General features: G+C 39.1%; 1 protein-coding gene across 7 annotated transcripts in view; it reads right to left on the reverse strand.

Annotated features, from left to right (window-relative positions):
* Positions 1-19358, reverse strand: part of LOC5566911 (zinc finger protein Xfin) — a 68283-nt gene that overhangs the window by 14133 nt on the left and 34792 nt on the right. For 4 of the 7 annotated variants that reach the window (XM_021846048.1, XM_021846045.1, XM_021846044.1 and 1 more), the window contains one exon: positions 8249-8713. In XM_021846048.1, coding sequence (XP_021701740.1) covers positions 8249-8700 — 452 coding nt within the window. In that variant the 5' untranslated portion in view covers positions 8701-8713. Of the gene's footprint in view, positions 1-8248; positions 8714-8778; positions 9115-19358 lie in introns of those variants that run through there. The other 3 variants (XM_021846046.1, XM_021846047.1, XM_021846049.1) reach the window with 3 other exon arrangements.

Here is a 19358-nt window from a genome sequence, read left to right on the forward strand (position 1 = left end):
AAGGCGATCGCCTTGCCGTAACCCTCAGCGAGATTCGAAGGGACTCGAAAGTGTCCCTGTTACTCGGACTACACACATCATTCGCTCCATCGTCGCCTTGATCAATCTTTTCAATTTGTCCGTGAAATCGTATTCGCGCATAATCTGCCATAGCTGTTCTCGATCGATTGTATCATAGACCGATTTAAAATCAATGAACAAACGTTGTGTGAGTACATTGTATTCGCGGTATTTCTGCAACATCTGGCGTATGGCGAGAAACTGATCCATTGTAGCTTATTTGACCATAAATTCTGCCCGATATTGCCCAACAAATTCTCTGACAATTGTTGATAGACGATAGCGTAAAATTTGGGAGAGTATCTTGTAGGCGGCGCTCAGAATTGTGATCGCATGATAACTGGCGCAATCCAACCTGTCGTTCTTTTTGTAGATAAGACACACGAAACCTTCACTCTTCCGGTAATACTTCCTCCTCAAAAATCTTTGAAATAATCTTTTTTTTTTTTTTTTTTTTTTTTTTTTTTTTTTTTTTTTTTTTTTTTTTTTTTTTTTTTTTTAATTTCTTTATTAGTATCATTCCAAACATTACATTCATTATTTCTTATATCTAGGTGTTCTGTGTTATTAGACAACACTATCATCCTAATTTGGTAAAACAAATCTAAGATTTTATTAACATTTTGTTAACAACATATTACATTTCATTTGCCGTAGCAGTTCAGATTTTTTACAGGTGAGTTGATTTCACCTGCTTATAAGAGAAAAAAAAGTTTTTAATACACTTAACCTAACTTAACCTAATCATATAACGCATTAATCGTGGCAATAGAAGATTGTAACGATTTTTGCCTGAAATTATTAATGATTGTATTTGACATTTGTTCCAATGTTTCAACATTGGATATCCTATGTAACTCATTGGTACTATACCAGGGAGGAAGCCTCAGAATCATTTTCAAAATTTTATTTTGAATTCTCTGCAGAGCTTTCTTCCTGGTATTACAACAGCTAGTCCATATTGGTACAGCATACAACATGGCTGGCCTGAAAATTTGTTTGAATATCAAAAGCTTGTTCTTAAGACAAAGTTTTGATTTTCTATTAATAAGGGGATAGAGACATTTTACATATTTGTTACATTTGGCTTGAATGCCCTCAATGTGATTTTTGAAAGTTAAATTCTTATCTAGCATGAGTCCTAGATACTTAACTTCATCTGACCAATTTATTGGAACCCCTCTCATCGTGACAACATGTCTACTTGAAGGTTTCAAATAAAGAGCTTTTGGTTTATGTGGGAATATTATTAGTTGAGTTTTGGAAGCATTAGGAGAAATCTTCCATTTTTGCAAGTATGAAGAAAAAATATCCAAACTTTTTTGCAATCGACTACAGATGACACGCAGGCTTCGTCCTTTGGCGGAGAGGCCTGTGTCATCCGCAAACAAAGATTTTTGACATCCCTGAGGTAACTCAGGTAAGTCAGATGTGAAAATATTGTACAATATTGGTCCCAAGATGCTGCCTTGGGGAACACCAGCTCTTACAGGAAGTCTTTCAGATCTGGAGTTCTGATAATTAACCTGAAGTGTACGATTTGACAGATAACTTTGAATTATTCTAACAATGTATGTTGGAAAATTAAAATTTTTCAATTTTACAATCAAACCTTCATGCCAAACACTGTCGAATGCTTTTTCTATGTCTAGAAGAGCAAGACCAGTAGAGTAGCCTTCAGATTTGTTGGAACGGATCAAATTTGTTACACGTAAAAGTTGATGAGTGGTCGAATGTCCATGGCGGAATCCGAACTGTTCATTGGCAAAAATTGAATTTTCGTTGATGTGGGCCATCATTCTGTTCAAAATAACCTTTTCAAAAAGTTTACTGATGGAGGAAAGCAAACTGATTGGACGATAGCTAGAAGCTTCTGCAGGATTTTTGTCTGGTTTTAAAATTGGAACAACCTTAGCATTTTTCCATTTGTCAGGAAAATATGCTAATTGAAAACATTTGTTAAATATATCAACTAAAAATGATAAGCTACTTTCTGGAAGTTTCTTGATGAGGATGTAGAAAATTCCATCATCGCCAGGAGCTTTCATGTTTTTGAATTTTTTAATAATAGTTCTCACTTCTTCCAAATCAGTCTCCCAGGCATTTTCGAAAACGTTCTCTTGATTGAGAATATTTTCGAACTCCTGAGTAACTTCATTTTCAATTGGACTAGTAAGTCCTAAATTAAAATTGTGAGCACTTTCAAACTGCATAGCAAGTTTTTGAGCTTTTTCGCAATTAGTTAGTAATAATTTGTTTTCCTCTTTCAATGCCGGTATAGGCTTCTGAGGTTTTTTCAAGATTTTAGATAATTTCCAAAAGGGCTTAGAGCCGGGGTCCAATTGAGAAATTTTATTTTCAAAATTTTTGTTTCTTAATTGAGCAAAACGTTTCTTGATTTCTTTCTGCAAATCCTGCCATATAATTTTCATAGCAGGATCACGAGTGCGTTGAAATTGCCTTCTCCTCACGTTTTTAAGACGGATCAAGAGTTTAAGATCATCGTCTATAATCACGGATTCAAATTTTACTTCACATTTTGGAATTGCAATGTTCCTGGCTTCAACAATGGAATTTGTTAAAGTTTCAAGAGCATTGTCAATATCAATTTTAGTTTCTAAAGAAATGTTAACATCAAGATTAGAGTCAACATACGTTTCATATATATTCCAGTCGGCTCGTAAATAATTGAAAGTGGAGCTGGTAGGATTGAGAATCGCTTCATGCGATATTTGAAATGTAACAGGGACATGATCAGAATCAAAATCAGCATGAGTAACTAATTGGCTACAAAGATGACTAGAGTCGGTTAAGACCAAGTCAATCGTAGATGGATTTCTAGAAGAGGAAAAACATGTAGGGCTATCAGGGTATTGAATTGAGAAATATCCTGAAGAGCACTCATCAAATAAAATTCTGCCGTTGGAATTACTTTGAGAATTATTCCATGACCGATGTTTGGCATTAAAGTCACCAATGACAAAAAATTTTGACTTATTGCGAGTCAATTTTCGCAAGTCAGTTTGAAGCCAATTAACTTGCTGTCCAGAGCATTGAAAAGGCAAATAGGCAGCTATGAAAGTATATTTACCAAACTGTGTTTCAACAGAAACACCTAAAGTTTCAAAAACTTTAGTTTCAAATGACGAAAACAGTTGATGTTTTATACGCCTATGAATGATGATTGCAACTCCCCCACATGCCCCATCAAGTCGATCATTACGATAAACAAAAAAGTTAGGATCTTTTTTAAATTTGGATCCAGGTTTTAAATAAGTTTCGGTAATAACTGCTATATGCACGTTATTAGCTGTAAGAAAATTAAACAGCTCGTCCTCTTTACCATTCAGAGAACGAGCATTCCAATTTAAAATATTTAAATTATTATTTGGATCCATTAGAAAAACGTAATCCAATAACAATTTTATTTGTAAATTTTACACCTACTTGGACTGCTTCAGTCATAGTGGTGGTTTTGAACATTGCATCAATCATTAGATTCAATTGTTCAGTTAGAAAATTAAAATCAGAGGCAGACATATCATCTGATGATTTCCCATTGGAATTTTCGGTAGACGAAGAAGCGGGGTAGGAGTTACCTGTGGCGGTAGGGTTTTTTCCATTTGATTTGAAACAAGTAGAATGGGTACTCATGGAACGAACAGGGGAAGAGTTCAAATTACCTGCTACGATATCGGCAAAGGATTTACCGTGGGTAGATACATTCGAAATTGAAAGATTCGAACGGCTACCCGACGGATTAAAATTTGTTTGTGAATGAGCATGATTATGATCTTCCTGGTGGGTATGATTCCTAATCAAGCGATCGTTAACTGAAAAAAGAGCATTGTTCGATACTCTACCAGGCAAATTCCGGAAACGACCGTTATCGTAACGGATATTATCCTTCATCTGCTTGGCACGAGCCTCAACGACTCTTTTGCGTGAAATGCATTCCCAAAAGTTAGCTTTGTGAGGGCCCTTGCAATTGGCGCATTGAAATTTTCTGGTATCTTCTTTCACAGGACAGTCGTCCTTAGCGTGAGAAGAACCTCCGCAAATCATGCATTTAGCATCCATGCGACAATTTTTTGTACCATGACCCCACTTTTGGCACCGACGGCACTGAGTGGGGTTCTGGTAATTTCCTCCAGGTTTCTGGAAATGTTCCCACGTCACACGGACATCGAACATAAGTTTAGCTTTTTCTAAAGCTTTAATATTATTTAGTTCTTTTTTGTTAAAGTGAACTAAATAATATTCTTGAGAAAGCCCTTTCCGAACAATGCCAGATTGGGTTCTCTTTTTCATAATGATTACTTGGACTGGTGAAAATCCAAGTAAATCATTTATTCCATTTTTGATCTCTTCAGGTGACTTATAGTCACTTGAGAGACCTTTCAAGACGACTTTGAACAAACGTTCAGTTTTGTCGTCATAAGTAAAAAATTTGTGCTTCTTCTCTTCAAGATATCTGAGAAGAAGTTCGCGATCTTTAAGAGTTTCCGGCAAAACGCGACAGTCTCCTTTCTTTGCGATTTGGAAGGAAACCTTGATTCCCCTAATGGAGTTCAAGATCTCCTGCCTAAATCCCCCAAATTCGGAACAACTGACCACGATAGGCGGCACTCTTTGCTTCCTCACTTGAATCAAAGAGCCTGGGCTAGAGGCTGCTTCGATTTGGTGTTCGGAAAATTTGTCTAGAGCATCGAACTGATTGCTCATTTCAATACAATTATTCATTTCACCCTTGGAAGAAACTTCGCATTCCGGGGAAGCGTCCTTTCTTCCATTCTTGCCACGTGTAGTGACAGTTTTAAAACCCACTTTTTTGGAAGGAAGTAGTGAATTCAGAGATTCACCCTTCCTTTTGTTAGTTGTTGATACCATGTTTAGTTAATAAACGAGAAAGACGTGACCTTCGAGAGGTTTTTTCCCTAGACGGTGTCCAAGAAGGATTACCACCGCTAGCTTTCGCCAACGGGTCCAACGAAAAATCGAAGGCACGGGTCCAAACAAGGATCGTAAAGGGATCAATAGTAGAAAAAATAGTACTGAAAAGTACTGTTTAAGTAGCACTGAAAAGTACCGTTTTTAATTTTAGCACTGAAAAGTACTGTTTGTGTAGCACTGAAAAGTACTGTTTTATTGCTTTAGGTAGTTTTTAAGAAAACTTCCAAGAGCAGAGAGAATTCGTGTACGCACAGCACGAAGGTACGATGCGCACTGTTTGAAATAATCTAGTGCAGCACTTTTGCCAGTGTATCACCACCGTATTTTACCAGCTCGCTATATAGTTGGTTGACTCTAGCGGATTTGTTGCTTTTCAACTGTCCAATCTGGAGATCTGGAGGCGAACACAATGACCTACATTGCTGAAATAAATTTTCTAAGGTTCCAGGGAAAACTGTTTCCGTAGTTGACCTTCCATGCCTCCTTAACATTGATGAGCAGGTACCTAAAGATCTGGTATGCATGGCATTTTTGGAGGATTGCCCGCATGAACAATATCTGGTCCGTTGGCGATAACTCCCAACGACCTTATTTGCTACAGGTAATATACAGCCAGACCGCGAAAGAAATCATCGTTGAACTCGAGTAGACCGCGTTTTGTGATACAGTCATCATACGCCGACAGCATATTCCAAAGTGCTTGAACAGTATAGCGATATCATGGCGTGGAAATCTCTAAACTTTTTGGCGCATCGTCAAAGAAAGCCACACGCTCGAAAAAGGGTTCTGGAAAACGTGAACTGTCAAAAATACACCATGAACTACCACCAACGGTCACATAAACATGATCTAGTTCACGGTGTATTTTTGCTTGTTGACGAGTTCACGTCTGCTGTTCACGGATACGAGAACGGATTTTTTCTGTGCAGGGGCTGCCAATCCTTGATGTTGATGTATTCGTTGAACTGCAATTTACAAACGACTGTAACTCCGACATCATGGACAGAACGCATCTATCCAAAATGCCCGAGCGAATTCATTTCATGACTGACATCGGGTCAACGCTATGGATTTGTACTTTTTAGACTGTGTGGGAAGCACTATCACGTGGACGCTACTGTGTTTCTGTAGTTTTATTATTGCTGTTTGCATTTGAGATGAAAATCTCGACTAAACGTCCTTCGAATGCGGTAACACAAAACAATCAAAGGAAACCTAGCAACGATTATATAAATCACCGCCGTCCTAGCAAGAAAAACCTATCTTTGACATCGCATTACTTGTGAAAAATCTTACCGCGTTTGGTGTTCCCGCATTTGATATTTGCATTTCAAACGCACACAGCAATACCGACACAAAATCAATTTGTGTCATACAGTGTTGCTCAGACTCATTTCCCCGAAAATAAGCATTTTCCGAACTACGAAGCCACGAACTACTACAACCATGCTCTATCCTCCTAAGATAGAAAAGCAGAGGGTTTAGCTTGAGTACTGCACACAAAATCGATCAATTTTGATCCTTTCGTGGCAACGGAGTATTTTTTAATCAAGGATTCATCAAAAAATTGTTCTTTGCCTCGATCTCTCCCTATCTCGATGGTCCCTTCGATATCGAGATGTGGTGAGGTGACTGTAGTTGCAAGATCACGTGATGTTACTTTTATCAATTAAGAGAGATCCATTGTTCCTCGCCGCTAGTCGGTTGTGTTATCCGGGGTAATTAGGGTATGTTCGCCGTATTCCGATGACCATAGCCATTGGACGGGTGGAACTTATGAAGCGAAAGTATAGCCTACTACGCCACGTGCCCCCTCGTTCGTTGATTATATCGGCGAAATGCCGTCCGTCCATCAAACGTGCTCGGTTTAAGATTCGGTCTGCTGCTGCTGATTTTTTTTCTTTTATTCGTGTATAATCTGTCATAGCTGATCTCGATCGATTGTATCGTAGGTAGGTCTCAAACGCACTGGCAGATGCACCTCTCCATAGTATTTCAACAGAAAGAAGATGGCCCGTTGCAGCGGCTTTGTTGTTATTTGACTGGCTAATATTCCTCTCTACCTTTTGAAAACCGGAAGTCGGAAGCCTCTCGTCCTCCACGCGTACTCCTATAGTTATATCCACGCAATTATTCGCAACTACCCAATCACCATTAAGGTACTCATCGTAGTGCTGAATATACTACTCGGTAAAGTTTATTCGCGAGAATATTTACGTCACAGTTTCTGCACGTTTCGGCTTGTGGTACAAAACCTTTCCAACCGCGGTCCAGCATCTCGTATAATTTCCGTGTGTCTTTAGCGCGAAACAGCTCTTTTATTGCTTCGCAATCTCGTTCTTCCTGCTGATACTGCATTCTCCGGAACACCCAGTTCTGTCTGGTCAAGTTGTTTCTTTGATTCGTAGTCGCTGAACCTAGTGCTTTTGAGCCAGGCTATCGACATGGATGGATCTTCTATGGGGCCGAGACATCCAGTCTATTAATCGCTGCAGTTGATACAGGACATGTCCAAGGTGTGTGTTGAGCGGATAGAATTTGTCAGCAGTCATGTACCAACTGTTGTGCGTATTCTTGAACTACTTCTGCGTCCCGGAGCCGCTCGATGTTGAGCCGCGGCGTTTGGCTTGGGAAGTGGTTCGAGACTATATTCGAAGCGCGAACATTGGTGATACAGGAGAATTTCCCGACGATTAGAATGTGGTCGATTTGGTTTTAAATATGGTTGTCGAATGATCTCCAGGCATCTTTATGGATATCTTTGCAGAGGAAGAAGGTGCTTCTGACTACCATACCACTAGAGGCTGCTAAGTTAAACGCATTGTTTACCGTTGTCGTCCGACACGGCGCGCTGGCTGCTCTGTCCGATTACCGGTCTGTACATTTTCTCTCTATCTATCGGTGCATTTCCGTCGTATATCTGCTCCAGGTAAGCGTAGAACGTCTCTTTCTCGTCTCCAGGTCTCCTATCATTGAAATCTATGTTTAATTGTTTTAGGTAGATTATTTTTTATCGAGTATGTTCAATCGTCTTGAATCTCATTTCGACATTGAAATTATATATAGTCAAATTATAGAATTAGAAATGTAGGTAGATGTTTCGTATTTTCTGTGTTCACACTGTAAGATCTTGATTTGGATATCAGAACAAAGTATTGTTTGCCAATTAGATCTCAAATAAAAAAAAATCCACAATTTCTTTCCAGGCCACCAAACATTGCATCACAGTTCTCACCTAAGATGAACCTTCAGGCTGGACGCTTCAGTGAAGGCCTTGTCGCAAAGAGTGCACTGGAAGGGTTTCTCTCCCGTGTGAATCCTTCCATGTCTGGCGAGATGTCCCGGACTAACGAAGTTTTTCCCACACAGTTTACACTCGTATCGTTTGCCCTGTCCACCACCACCACTATTACTATTGCTATCGTCTTCGTCCCCGTCGTCAAACTGATCCTCATCGTCTTCGACATCACTCATCACTTCATACTTCTTCGTTTCATTCACTAACTTTGTGCTCGCCGGACTATCGTACAGGTCGATCTGGTGCATCTCCAATTGTCCTCCTTCCGGATCATCGTCGTCATCGAAGTCGTCGTCGATGACCATCTCCGCTGCCGGAAAGTAAAAGTCCGGTTCCACCCTGATCGTCTCTACGCTGCGACCTTTGTTTCCACCTGTGGTTGATTCCATTTTCGTCTACTTCCTGCAACAGTGGAGAAAGAAATGAAACCTCGTTTAGAACATAAACAGAACTTGGACAACATTTACATTCTATCGTAAAAACAAAGCTGAAAACATTTCTGAAGGATGCTCTCAATAATGAAAGAAAAGGGCACACGCGAAACCAGCACACTTACACGAGGGCCTACACTGCTATACTGCGACTGTGACTGAGGCGAATCGACGAAACGAATGGGCCCAACCCAGACACACTCTACTCTACGTCTACGTCGAGACAAAACTGACCTCTCGGGTTGAGCAACTCTCACACTCTTGGCACCGCCACCCCGTCTGGCCATATCCCACATTTTACTCGCTTTGACATCAACCCACTTTTCTGCTCTCTCGCCGCCTTAATTTCAGTTGAATGTTGATCATTCCAATTAATATCTGGGCCAAATCGGGGCGGCCGCGAGAGAGCGCGCGCGACTGAATGAATCGAACGTGTGCGAACACAGAAAAATATGTGCAATATAAAATCAGCAGGTATAGGGTGGAGGAGTGTGTGCTTTCGAATAAGTACGAGGCGATGCGACGCGACGCCCCGAACTCGCCTATCGCAGGGCTGGTATGGCGACTGAGTGACTTAAAAAATGGGAACTTTGGAGATCTTGTGTTTGAAAAAAGAGATCACAGAGAGATCAGACAGGAAGAAAAGAAGAACCTCAAACCGGAACCAAAAACAAACCTAACCAAAACCAGGGGATAAGTGTTTGAATTCATAGAATATGACCAAACATTTTTCTAACAATATTTTTAAGATGCTCGTTTTCACTCTTTAACTGTTCTATGCCACTAGAAATTGATATTTTGGCAAATTTACAATCTAACGCAAAATAAAATAAATGGTTGAAATCAACTATTTTAACCATTTCCTGCTCAGTAGAAACGCATTTGTTATATAAATTCACGTAATTCTCTTTGTAGAACAAGTAGATTTAAGATTAGGAAATCATCGCAGGAGTTTTTCATGATTTTCTCCAGGGATTTCTTTTTTTGTCAGTAGCGATAGGGGTAGTACTGGGACTTTTAATCTGCCCTAAGCTCCTGCCCAAAATTTGCTTTTATAAGCCTCTATTACATTCATCACACAAACGTTCCTAAGCAATGTTGCTCAAATGGTCACTGTGTACCCTAGCAGCAATCAACCCTTGCCGTAGTTTTGCAGTCTAGTATTCCAGACTAATGCTACCAAAGTGGTTGAAGTGAAGAATGAAATAGTTTTATTGAAAAGTCCTCATTACCCATTTCATTTCATCAGTCACTGTCACATAACTATCACACTTTTGCTGTAGTGACTTTTGTTTTTAACACTATCACTAATATCACCGATTATCACTCATTAACTTTCGTAATACACATCATATATGTATACTTTCCATTATATCACTTCACTTTCACAGCTACATTATTTTATCAAACATCACACTACTTTCATAGTAATTCATTTTTGTTACCATTTACCATCTGTTATCATAACTAAATAATTAAAAAAAGTCAAACTACGATTTAGCATTACGATCAAAAAAGTTACAGTAGATAAATAAAATCACTTCGATAAATTTTACTGCACTCGCTGTCATTATGAACACTTTTATCATGAATGTGTTAAGAAATAGGCAATAGTTTTTATACTCAGAGAAATGATTGCAGAAAATAATAACCACGGTTCATATTAGTATTATTATGTACGTGTTTTTAACAAAACAATCACAGTCACTTTCAATGAAATCATAATTAGCATCCTCAAATTAACTAATTCAAAAACGACGAGTGCAACGCACAGTTCCACCAAACACCCATTCTTAAGTTGCATTATAAAACGATTGATCACACGTTAGCTTTGAAACTTAACCACCATTACTGATTAGAACAAAGGTTGCTACAGCTCGTGTAAACGAACTGAAACATCAACAACCAGCACTGGTTTATAAGTAACTACTGAGCCCTGGCGGTCCCTCCGTTCGAAGAGGACCTGATAAAATGCCGAAACATATTAACGCCTGATTGCAGCAGTTTCATGAAAATCATGAACCGTTAGATGTGTGCCAAAGTATTGGGAAGGTGATACGTTTCACAGACGAATATTATTATGGTGCACCTTCTACTTTGGCATGAAAGATGTCTGTTAAGGCCCAAGTAAACATGGTGCAAAAGTCAAAACTGAAAAAGCGGTTTTCTCTTTTTAATTAGACAAATCGAAGAAAATAAATACACACAGCTCTTTTATTTTCCAAATTAAAAGGCTGTGTGTTTTTATTTTCATCAAATTGTTGTTTTAAAAGGAGAAAACTGCTTTTTTAGTTTTGACTTTTGTGTCATTTTCTCTTGCGCCTTAAACTAATTTATTTAATATAGGAGAAGTGGTGGTAAAATAAATACGTTAAGGATTTCATCTGGTTTCTAATGAAAAAACGATGAATTTGTATAGTTCTATTCAATACAAAAATTCAGATTGATATAGCTAAACTTTCACATATTTTTATCGTCACCAAAATATGATTGAAATGTTCATTTTACTGGCACTTTACCAACAACAGTAAACCGAACATCATATAAAATAAGTGAGCAAATCGAAAATTTTTGAAAAGTTCTATAACATGTATGACTAGTAATTCGGCCGGGTGACTGTTGACAATTGCTTTTTTCGATTCAGTAGAAAGCATTCTTCGCCCTTCTTCATGCTACATCGCAAAATGTGACTAAAATCGTTTGATTTTCATGTAATAATCTAAAGAGAAAATTGTTGAAGAGAAATCGATCAATGCAGATACGCCTGTATGATACTAAACGCAAGATTTGTTCTAATTTTTGAACGTTGTTTTCTAAAATCTTGGTTTTCGTTGATGTTTTCACTTCAATTGACCTCCGTAACAACTTTAACACTCTAATTTATGCACTTAATCGTCCGTGTGTGATAAAAAAATCGAATGGCTGCTGAATTCACTGCTCTTGATCCAAACACACAGTCTCCTTCTGTCGAGTCATTCGGATGTCAAGGACTTTGTGGGGCAATCCAAGATCCTTCATCACGAACTTCAATGTTAGCTGCTTCTTGAGATGGTTTACCCAACGCTGGTTGTAGGAAAATACGAGAAGGTCGTCGACATACACTGCTACTATCAGGATCTGTCCGGTTTCAATCAGGTAATACAGGCATGTGTTGAATTTTGATCGCTTCAGTCCAATGCGCTTCAATTCTCCATCCAGTTCCTGATTACAAATTCTTCAGCTTGCAGATCACCTTGCAGAAACGCAGTTACTGCATCCGTCTTGTGAATCTTCAGGTCCAACCTGGCATCTAACGACATCAAATAGCGGATGGTAGCATACCGGATCACGGGCGAGTAGGTTTCTTCGAAGTCGACACCCTTGACTCGAGAGAAACCTTGGTCACCAAACGGGCCTTGTAGCGCTCGGTGGATCCATCTGGATTGGTCTGGACCGTACACACCCACTTGCAACGGAGTGGTTTCCTTCCAGCAGGAAACTCGGCGAGCTCACAGGTCTGATTCTTCATCTGTGCTTGATACTTCAACGGCCACTGTCTTCGTACGAAATCGCTGCCAGGAACGCCTGAGGGTCAAATGCTCACATCACCTGTTACAACGCAAAGCTGTGTAATTTGGGAACTTTGCCAGGAAGAATACTGAGACCCAAATAAAAATCTCGATACTTGCCTGGGATTCCGCGCTCCTGCAATTCCATTCTGCTTCGGAATGTAAGGAACCGTTGTCTCGTGGTGGATTCCAGCTCGACGCAAGAACCGTTGCATCGCAAGATTAACGTACTCCTTGCCGTTGTCCGTTCTGATTTGCAGGATTTTCTCCCCGGCATGATACTCGACAAATGACTTGAAATCTTCAAATGCTTCCAAAATGTCCGCCTTAGATTTCAAAAAAAAAAACAAAGAGCTTTTTTGCTCGTATCATCGATGAATGTCAGGAAATATCTGCTGCCATCTCCATTGGTCCACAGAGATCAGAGATCACCTTGAATACAGGGAACATATTTCGCCACGTCTTCTTCTTCAAACTGTATGAATGTCGCTATAATTTTCAGCCGCTTCATGCCCTCGGAAGAGAAATTTCCCAATCGGCGTGCCACGTGAGCCTTCGGATCCTTGACCAGCTTCAGCTTGTACCATCCGAATACTGTCCAACCACTACAATCTCCTTCATTGGGCTAACGACCTTGCATGCTTTCTTCTCGAACGTCACCTGGTATCTGCTCTGTTAAATCTTACCCACGGACAAAAGATTCAATGCTCGGTCTGGGACACACAGCACATCCCTCATGGCGATACCTTATGACGAACCTCCGATGTCTGCTTCCAGATGGAAGACGCCCTTGGACATGACGGAAGCTTTGGCATTATTCGCAACGTTGATACTTGACGACACATTCTCAGCTCCTTCCAAGAGCTTCCTGTTCCGTTGTTGCACCGGAATCGACGACTTCACTGCGTTGAAGGCCGCGTAGAATGCAATTTCTTCTGGCATTGGAATGCGTAGCGCCCTAACTTCATGCACCGGAAATACTTAAGCGAAAACTTTTTTCCAGATTTCTGCTCCGGTCTCGAATGACTGTAGAACGCACCATCGCTTGACTTGCAATCGTTGCGACCTTCACATCCTGATTTTTGCTTCGACGATGTCTGCCGTAAGCTTCACATCCGACGACTCCAATCCCGGGATCATCGATTCTTACTGCTTCGGTAGGCTTTTCATCAGCAAGCTCCACTTCAAATCCTACCTCCGAAAGCTGGTGACTCGTGGTAAACAGTTCGTTCACGTAGTCCTGAGTGTTCTGGCTTCATCCCGTTCAGCGCCAACCAGTCGAATTCCCGTCAATCTTCTGAACAGGCCAATCTTTCGGGCCGAGTTGCTATGCTCATAGGTATTGCATGCATGTATTGTCACATGCTTTGTTTGAGGTTTTGGCGTTCCACACTAGTCCGTAGATCTTGGGATCGATGTTCAGGATATCCTGACCGAAGCTTGCTCGGAAACATCGTTGCTTAACGCCATATCACCATCCTGCCGGTCCTCCACTGCACACCATGTATGTTCTTTGATCAGGATCAGTGCTGGGAATAGTAGGCTTGAATTTCGCGAAAATCACGTGGCTCTTTCTAGTAAAGTAGTTCAAAAACGTGAATCTCATTAAGTAGCCTGTGATGGGTGAATGAATTTTCTAAATCGTTTATGTCATTGAAGGCTCTAAATGTGGGAAATAGAACATGTTTCTACAGTAATTTTGGGTTGCCCTTAGCAACGGGTGTTTTGCAATTTTCAAGTCTTTTTGCCTACAGCAGCGATGGGCGTGAGTTTCACTGGCTTCGCTGACTGTGATTGGCTTTGTTTGGGAGTGAATTTCAGATTTTTTCCCAAACCTGGTCAGGATCATTTTGGTCGCGAAAGACCACGAGCTGTAATTCTTCGAACTACCAAAACTTGCTGCCCGACAAACGATTTCCAACGGAGGCTTGATTCCTGGAAACATCGCGAACTCCATTTTCTTCTTCGGTCATTTCTTCAGATTGGCACAATTTGCTTCGCCAAACAGAGCAACTGCCAGCCTGGAACCCATAACCTAATGGACAATTGATTAAAAGACGTCAGCTCGATTTGATATGTATAGCTAAACTAATTTATTCATTATCATACAGATGATGAGTTCAACTCGATGGTTAGTGCGCCTACAATTTCACCAGAGGTATTCCCGAGCCACCAAATAGCTCTTTGATTCACCGTGCGAGTCAATATAGAGTTCAAAAAAGAGAACTAACAGGCATTTGTTTTACACTGAAGATATTTTCAGGAGTTCATTTGATGTTTTTTTTTACGAACATTTTGTAAAGTTCCTTCAAGACTTTTGCTTAGGATATCGTCAAGAATTTAACCTAGAATTTTTGAAAGCATAGCCATCGAAACTACTTCAGAAATTCCATTTAGAATTTCTTTATAGATTCTTTCATATTTTTTTTTTTTTTTTTTTTCAAGAAAGTCCTAAGCTCTCAAGGAGTTTATTCAGTCCTTCCTCCAAGATTTCTGTTTAGCACATCTTCACGAATTCCACCAGTGATTCATTCAGAGATGTCTTTGAGCATTTCTCAGGATTTCCTATAAAATTGTCTTTCAGGATTTCTTTAAGATTTCAACCAGGATTTTCCTTGAGGAGACAGAAATAAACTCAAGAAATTCATTCAGAAATGTCTTGAGAAGTTTCCCATAGAAACCTCAAAAATTTATTTCCAGTCGCGCTTCCAGGGATGCCTGCAAGCAATTGTCAAGGAAATATTTGGGAAAAATGGGAAATAAGATTCCTAAGTAAACTCTGATGAAATTTTTACAATTTTTTTAAACAAGGATATCAGAAAGACTTCCTAGATTTGCCAAGAAGTCAAGATTTCTTAGAAATTGAAGAGTGTTTTAAAATACGGAGAGCTTCTGATAAAGGTATCTTCTTAATTTGGCGTCTCGAGAATTAATGATTAACATATGGTGAAAGACCCTATTCTGCTATTCATAGTCTACTTATGAATATTCGATGAGCTCATTGCCTACATAATATCCTATAGCTCGGCCATCCTATCCTGCAGGAGGAGTGAATTCCTGGAAAAACCTCGGACTGAAACCCTGAAAAAATTATGTAGGAATGGTCGGAGGAATTACTGGAATAGTTAAATGGTGTGAAACCTTTTATGAATGTTTGAAGAACCCAGGGGGATTTTATTTGAGAAATTGCTCCAGATACTTGGATGAAATGTTGAGGAAACTTAAAAAATCAAAAGGATTTTAATGAGGAATCCCAGGTTACATTTGTAGAGGAATTCCTAGAAGAGTTCTTAATAGATTTGTTCGAAGAATTTTTGGAGCAATTTCTGGGAGTAACCGTAGATGGACTCTTATAGGAAACAATACGGAATGTCTGGAAAATTAGCTTGAAGGTACAATGCCTGGAACAACAACTGAAAAAAAAACCAAACCTGAACGAATGTTTTAAAAAAATTTGGAATAAACCATTAAAGGTTTCTTGGAATAACTCTTGTAGAAAGTATTGAAAGATCTCCTAGAGTACCAATTCGCTGAAAGAATCAGTGTATTTTTTTTATGTAATCCTAGGGTAGTCTCTGGATCCATGTGGGAATTACTGGAAATTCTCTGGAGGTCTTTCTGCAAGCAGAGTAAGGAAAAAGTGATTCAAGAAACCATTTTGTTCAAAATATACAATAATTATAGAACATATCTATTCCATTAAAATAGACTTTTCAGAGGCTTGCACCAAAATTCCAAAAAGAGACTTGTTGCATTCAAAATTTCTTGACTATTACATAGATAAATATATCTATGAATACTGTCAGGAATTGCTTCAAGAAATGTAGGAATGGAGATGGAGGAGTATCTGATAAAATTTTCCCTGAAATACTTTAGGGAGATATCTCTGGACAAATCACTAGAATTGTTGGAGCTTTTCCTCGAGAAATCTGAGAATAAATTAGGATACCAACCATTTTGGTAAGAAAAAATGAGACTTTTGAGACCTTCCATTGACATTTTAACAAAAATAGTGACCAAGTCTCTAAACAAAAAGAAATCTGCTACCAGCCCTGCTATTGCGAGGTGTACGCGATAGTTAGCATCGTTTCGTCTGATCGTTCGTGAGTTAAGTCGTTTTAGTCCAAGCCGAATCGAAGTAAGCCGACCATGTGGCCGATCGGCCGGTGAGAGCGAGAAAAGAGCTCGCACTGTTGAGAGCCGTCCATTTGAAATTGAGGGCTTTCTCTCGGTGTTTGGCCTACACAGCATCATCATCGGGAGAGCGAGGTGAGAGCGCGGTTGACCAATCAGGGCAAGAAGAATGGAGATTTTTGGTCCACATTGTGCGAGCCATGGATGGGCGATCAACGACAATCGGAAAGTTTCGATACTTCACGTGAATGGCAAAACGTGAAGCAATACGTATAACACTGCAGATTTAAATGGAGACTTGCAAAATGGGCAAATTGCTTTGGACAAAAAAGAAACCGCCTGCACGACGGTGGAGAAGAAGAAGGGACAGTTTATGAAATTCAAGACCTCTTTCACCATACAAGTCTGGCGATTTAGCAAACCGTGTGCTCCGGTAATCGAAATGTTGAAAAGTTCAGGTCAAGCTGCTCCGATTCGAAAGCATGTGGCAAAACTTGACGGGGTTTGTCTGTTTTAGACTATCTTACTGGAAGGCATCCAAACTTTTGAACGTTTTTCTTCAAATTTATTATAACAAGTAAGCAGATTGAATATTTATATATCTGTCTTCTATCTATCTATATAAATAAAAATGGAATGGTGTTTGTATGTCACGAAATAGCTTGAGAACAAGTCAACTGATTCACCTGATCCTTTTACAATTAATGTTTTTGAAGTGTTCCGACGTGTTTGTGTGTACAAAGCGTCGAAGAACTTCATGGAAAAAGTAAGATCGGTCTTACATACTTGCGATGCAAGGATTGATCATAAAAGAGGAATGGGAAATCAGATTTTTTTACTTTGATTTAAGGATTTTTGGTGACGATATGGTCTACCCATCTTAAAGTTGATGGACTCTTGAATCTCGAGTTATTGAAAGTTAAATGGTTTCTAAAACTCCAACTCTACATAACTCGATATTGAAGGGACCATCGAGTTATAGAACGTAAAATCAGTGCAACTGTGTTTCCTGGAAGCATAATATCGAAGACTTATAAAATATATAGTTTTAGGTAGAGTTAACAAAAAAAAAAAACATGATTACAATGATGGTCCCCAAAACAGCTTTCCAAATTTTTTTTCATGATTCTATATTGTCGATATCGATTGAAGGAAGTTTAACTTAAATAAATGTTTACTAGATTCTTTCGATTATTTCAAAAAAATGAATTTAAATGAACTAAAGAATAGATTGTACACTGATCTCATTTTCCAATTTTATTAGCTTTAAATTTTATTGAAGTCATGTGTCACATATATTATCGAACTTCCATGAACCTCCGATCTTTTTTCACTAAAAGTTAGCCTTGGTGGTCAAAATAAGCTTACGGCATATTAAGAAATTTGAAAAAAGTACCTAGCTTCCTACTACATTCCAAGTTGTCTAAAACAAATTAAATCCCCAACGACGATGAAGCATCAAAAGCATTACAATATTTAAGATAAAAAATGATCTACATTATAGCATCTTTTCCAAACCTCAGCGTGCCTTTCTTTGCTTCCATTCCATCATGGTGTCGCTCAAAAGCCAATGAACCAGATCGATCGAAGCAATCCACACCACACATCGCTTTAATGCCAAAGGTGGCGAAACTGGCTGCAGCTGCAACCCCGACCTCGTGACCTCATAATTTAAAGTAAAGCTCATCGCCGCCAGAGTCTCCCCTCCAACAACCGATGATGATGACGATACTGATGATGGCCCCAAAACCGCACCCGAAAATTATTGTCAACTTTCACTCCAATTTTCGTCGTCACCTTCGCGTTCGGAGCTTCGGGGTCGCCCGCCGGTCTGTTTTAGATAGCCTAACGAGGTCTCCACCTCACATTCATTCATTCAATGCAATGTAACGTCAGGTCCCCCACTAGGTTCCCTCAGTGAGAATAGGGTGTCCCAGAAAAAAAAATCAATGTTCGAAAAGTTATGGTGCTCAACCCTCGCAAGAAAGATATGATTATTTATAGCATTTTTTTTTCAGCTTCCTAAAAAATGTTTAGAGGTTCCACCAGATCAATTTATGAAAAAGGAAAAAAAAAACATATATTTAAATTTCTAAGCCTACTTTTTTCTAATATTGTTTGATGGCTTTATATGACCATTATTGGGTGTTTGGGTGGCATTACTTTTTGAAAATATTATTTTTTATAAATGTGTAGAATTTTTAATCCGAGGCCCAAAGTACTTATCCGATAGCAATCTTCAAAACCGTACATTTTCGAGAAAAAAAGATCTCAAAATTATTGCCAAGGTGCTGAAATATTGCCGTTTGAGTACATGAGAAAAATATTTTTTATCGGTTTTTATATTTATTAAGAATTTGCTGTGCATACACCGATGAAGGCACATCTACTTCTTTTTCTAATCGAGAGTTGAAGAAGTGTCTTTTGGAGAAATTGTCAAATAGACAATAATTGTTCTTGATTACTTTTTCAAATCGACGTAAGTAACTTCCATACGGTTTTGAGAAAATTAATTCAGAAGAATCACAACCTGTCTTCTAAAACTGTTTTAAAATGAATCACCTATTTAACATTTTTTCGCCGTGTACATTGCTTATATTTTGCATACAATGAGCTTGCGGTCAAAAACTAGGGAGTTCTTGGAAATACCCTCAACAAATATTACAAAATGATAAGCCGATTTATTGAGTTACTTGCGACGTTTTTGTATCAGTGTAAAAAAGACTCAAGTAGTGTTTTATTTTGATTCGTGGTTAAGTCACTTACAGCGGAGCGGCGAAAGTAGTGGTTAGGTTGCGAAAGTTGAAAATCTTACTTTCGTCGTTTTGTAAATCCGGAAATTAAACGTTCTAAAAGTGAAAAATCGAGTTGGTTCAGAGCAAAATGTGTAGAATTTCGTCTGCGAAACACGTAGAATCGATAAAGTAAGTTTGT

The sequence above is a fragment of the Aedes aegypti genome, chromosome 2 (genome assembly GCF_002204515.2).
Source record: "Aedes aegypti strain LVP_AGWG chromosome 2, AaegL5.0 Primary Assembly, whole genome shotgun sequence".
NCBI classification, from domain to species: domain Eukaryota; kingdom Metazoa; phylum Arthropoda; class Insecta; order Diptera; family Culicidae; genus Aedes; species Aedes aegypti.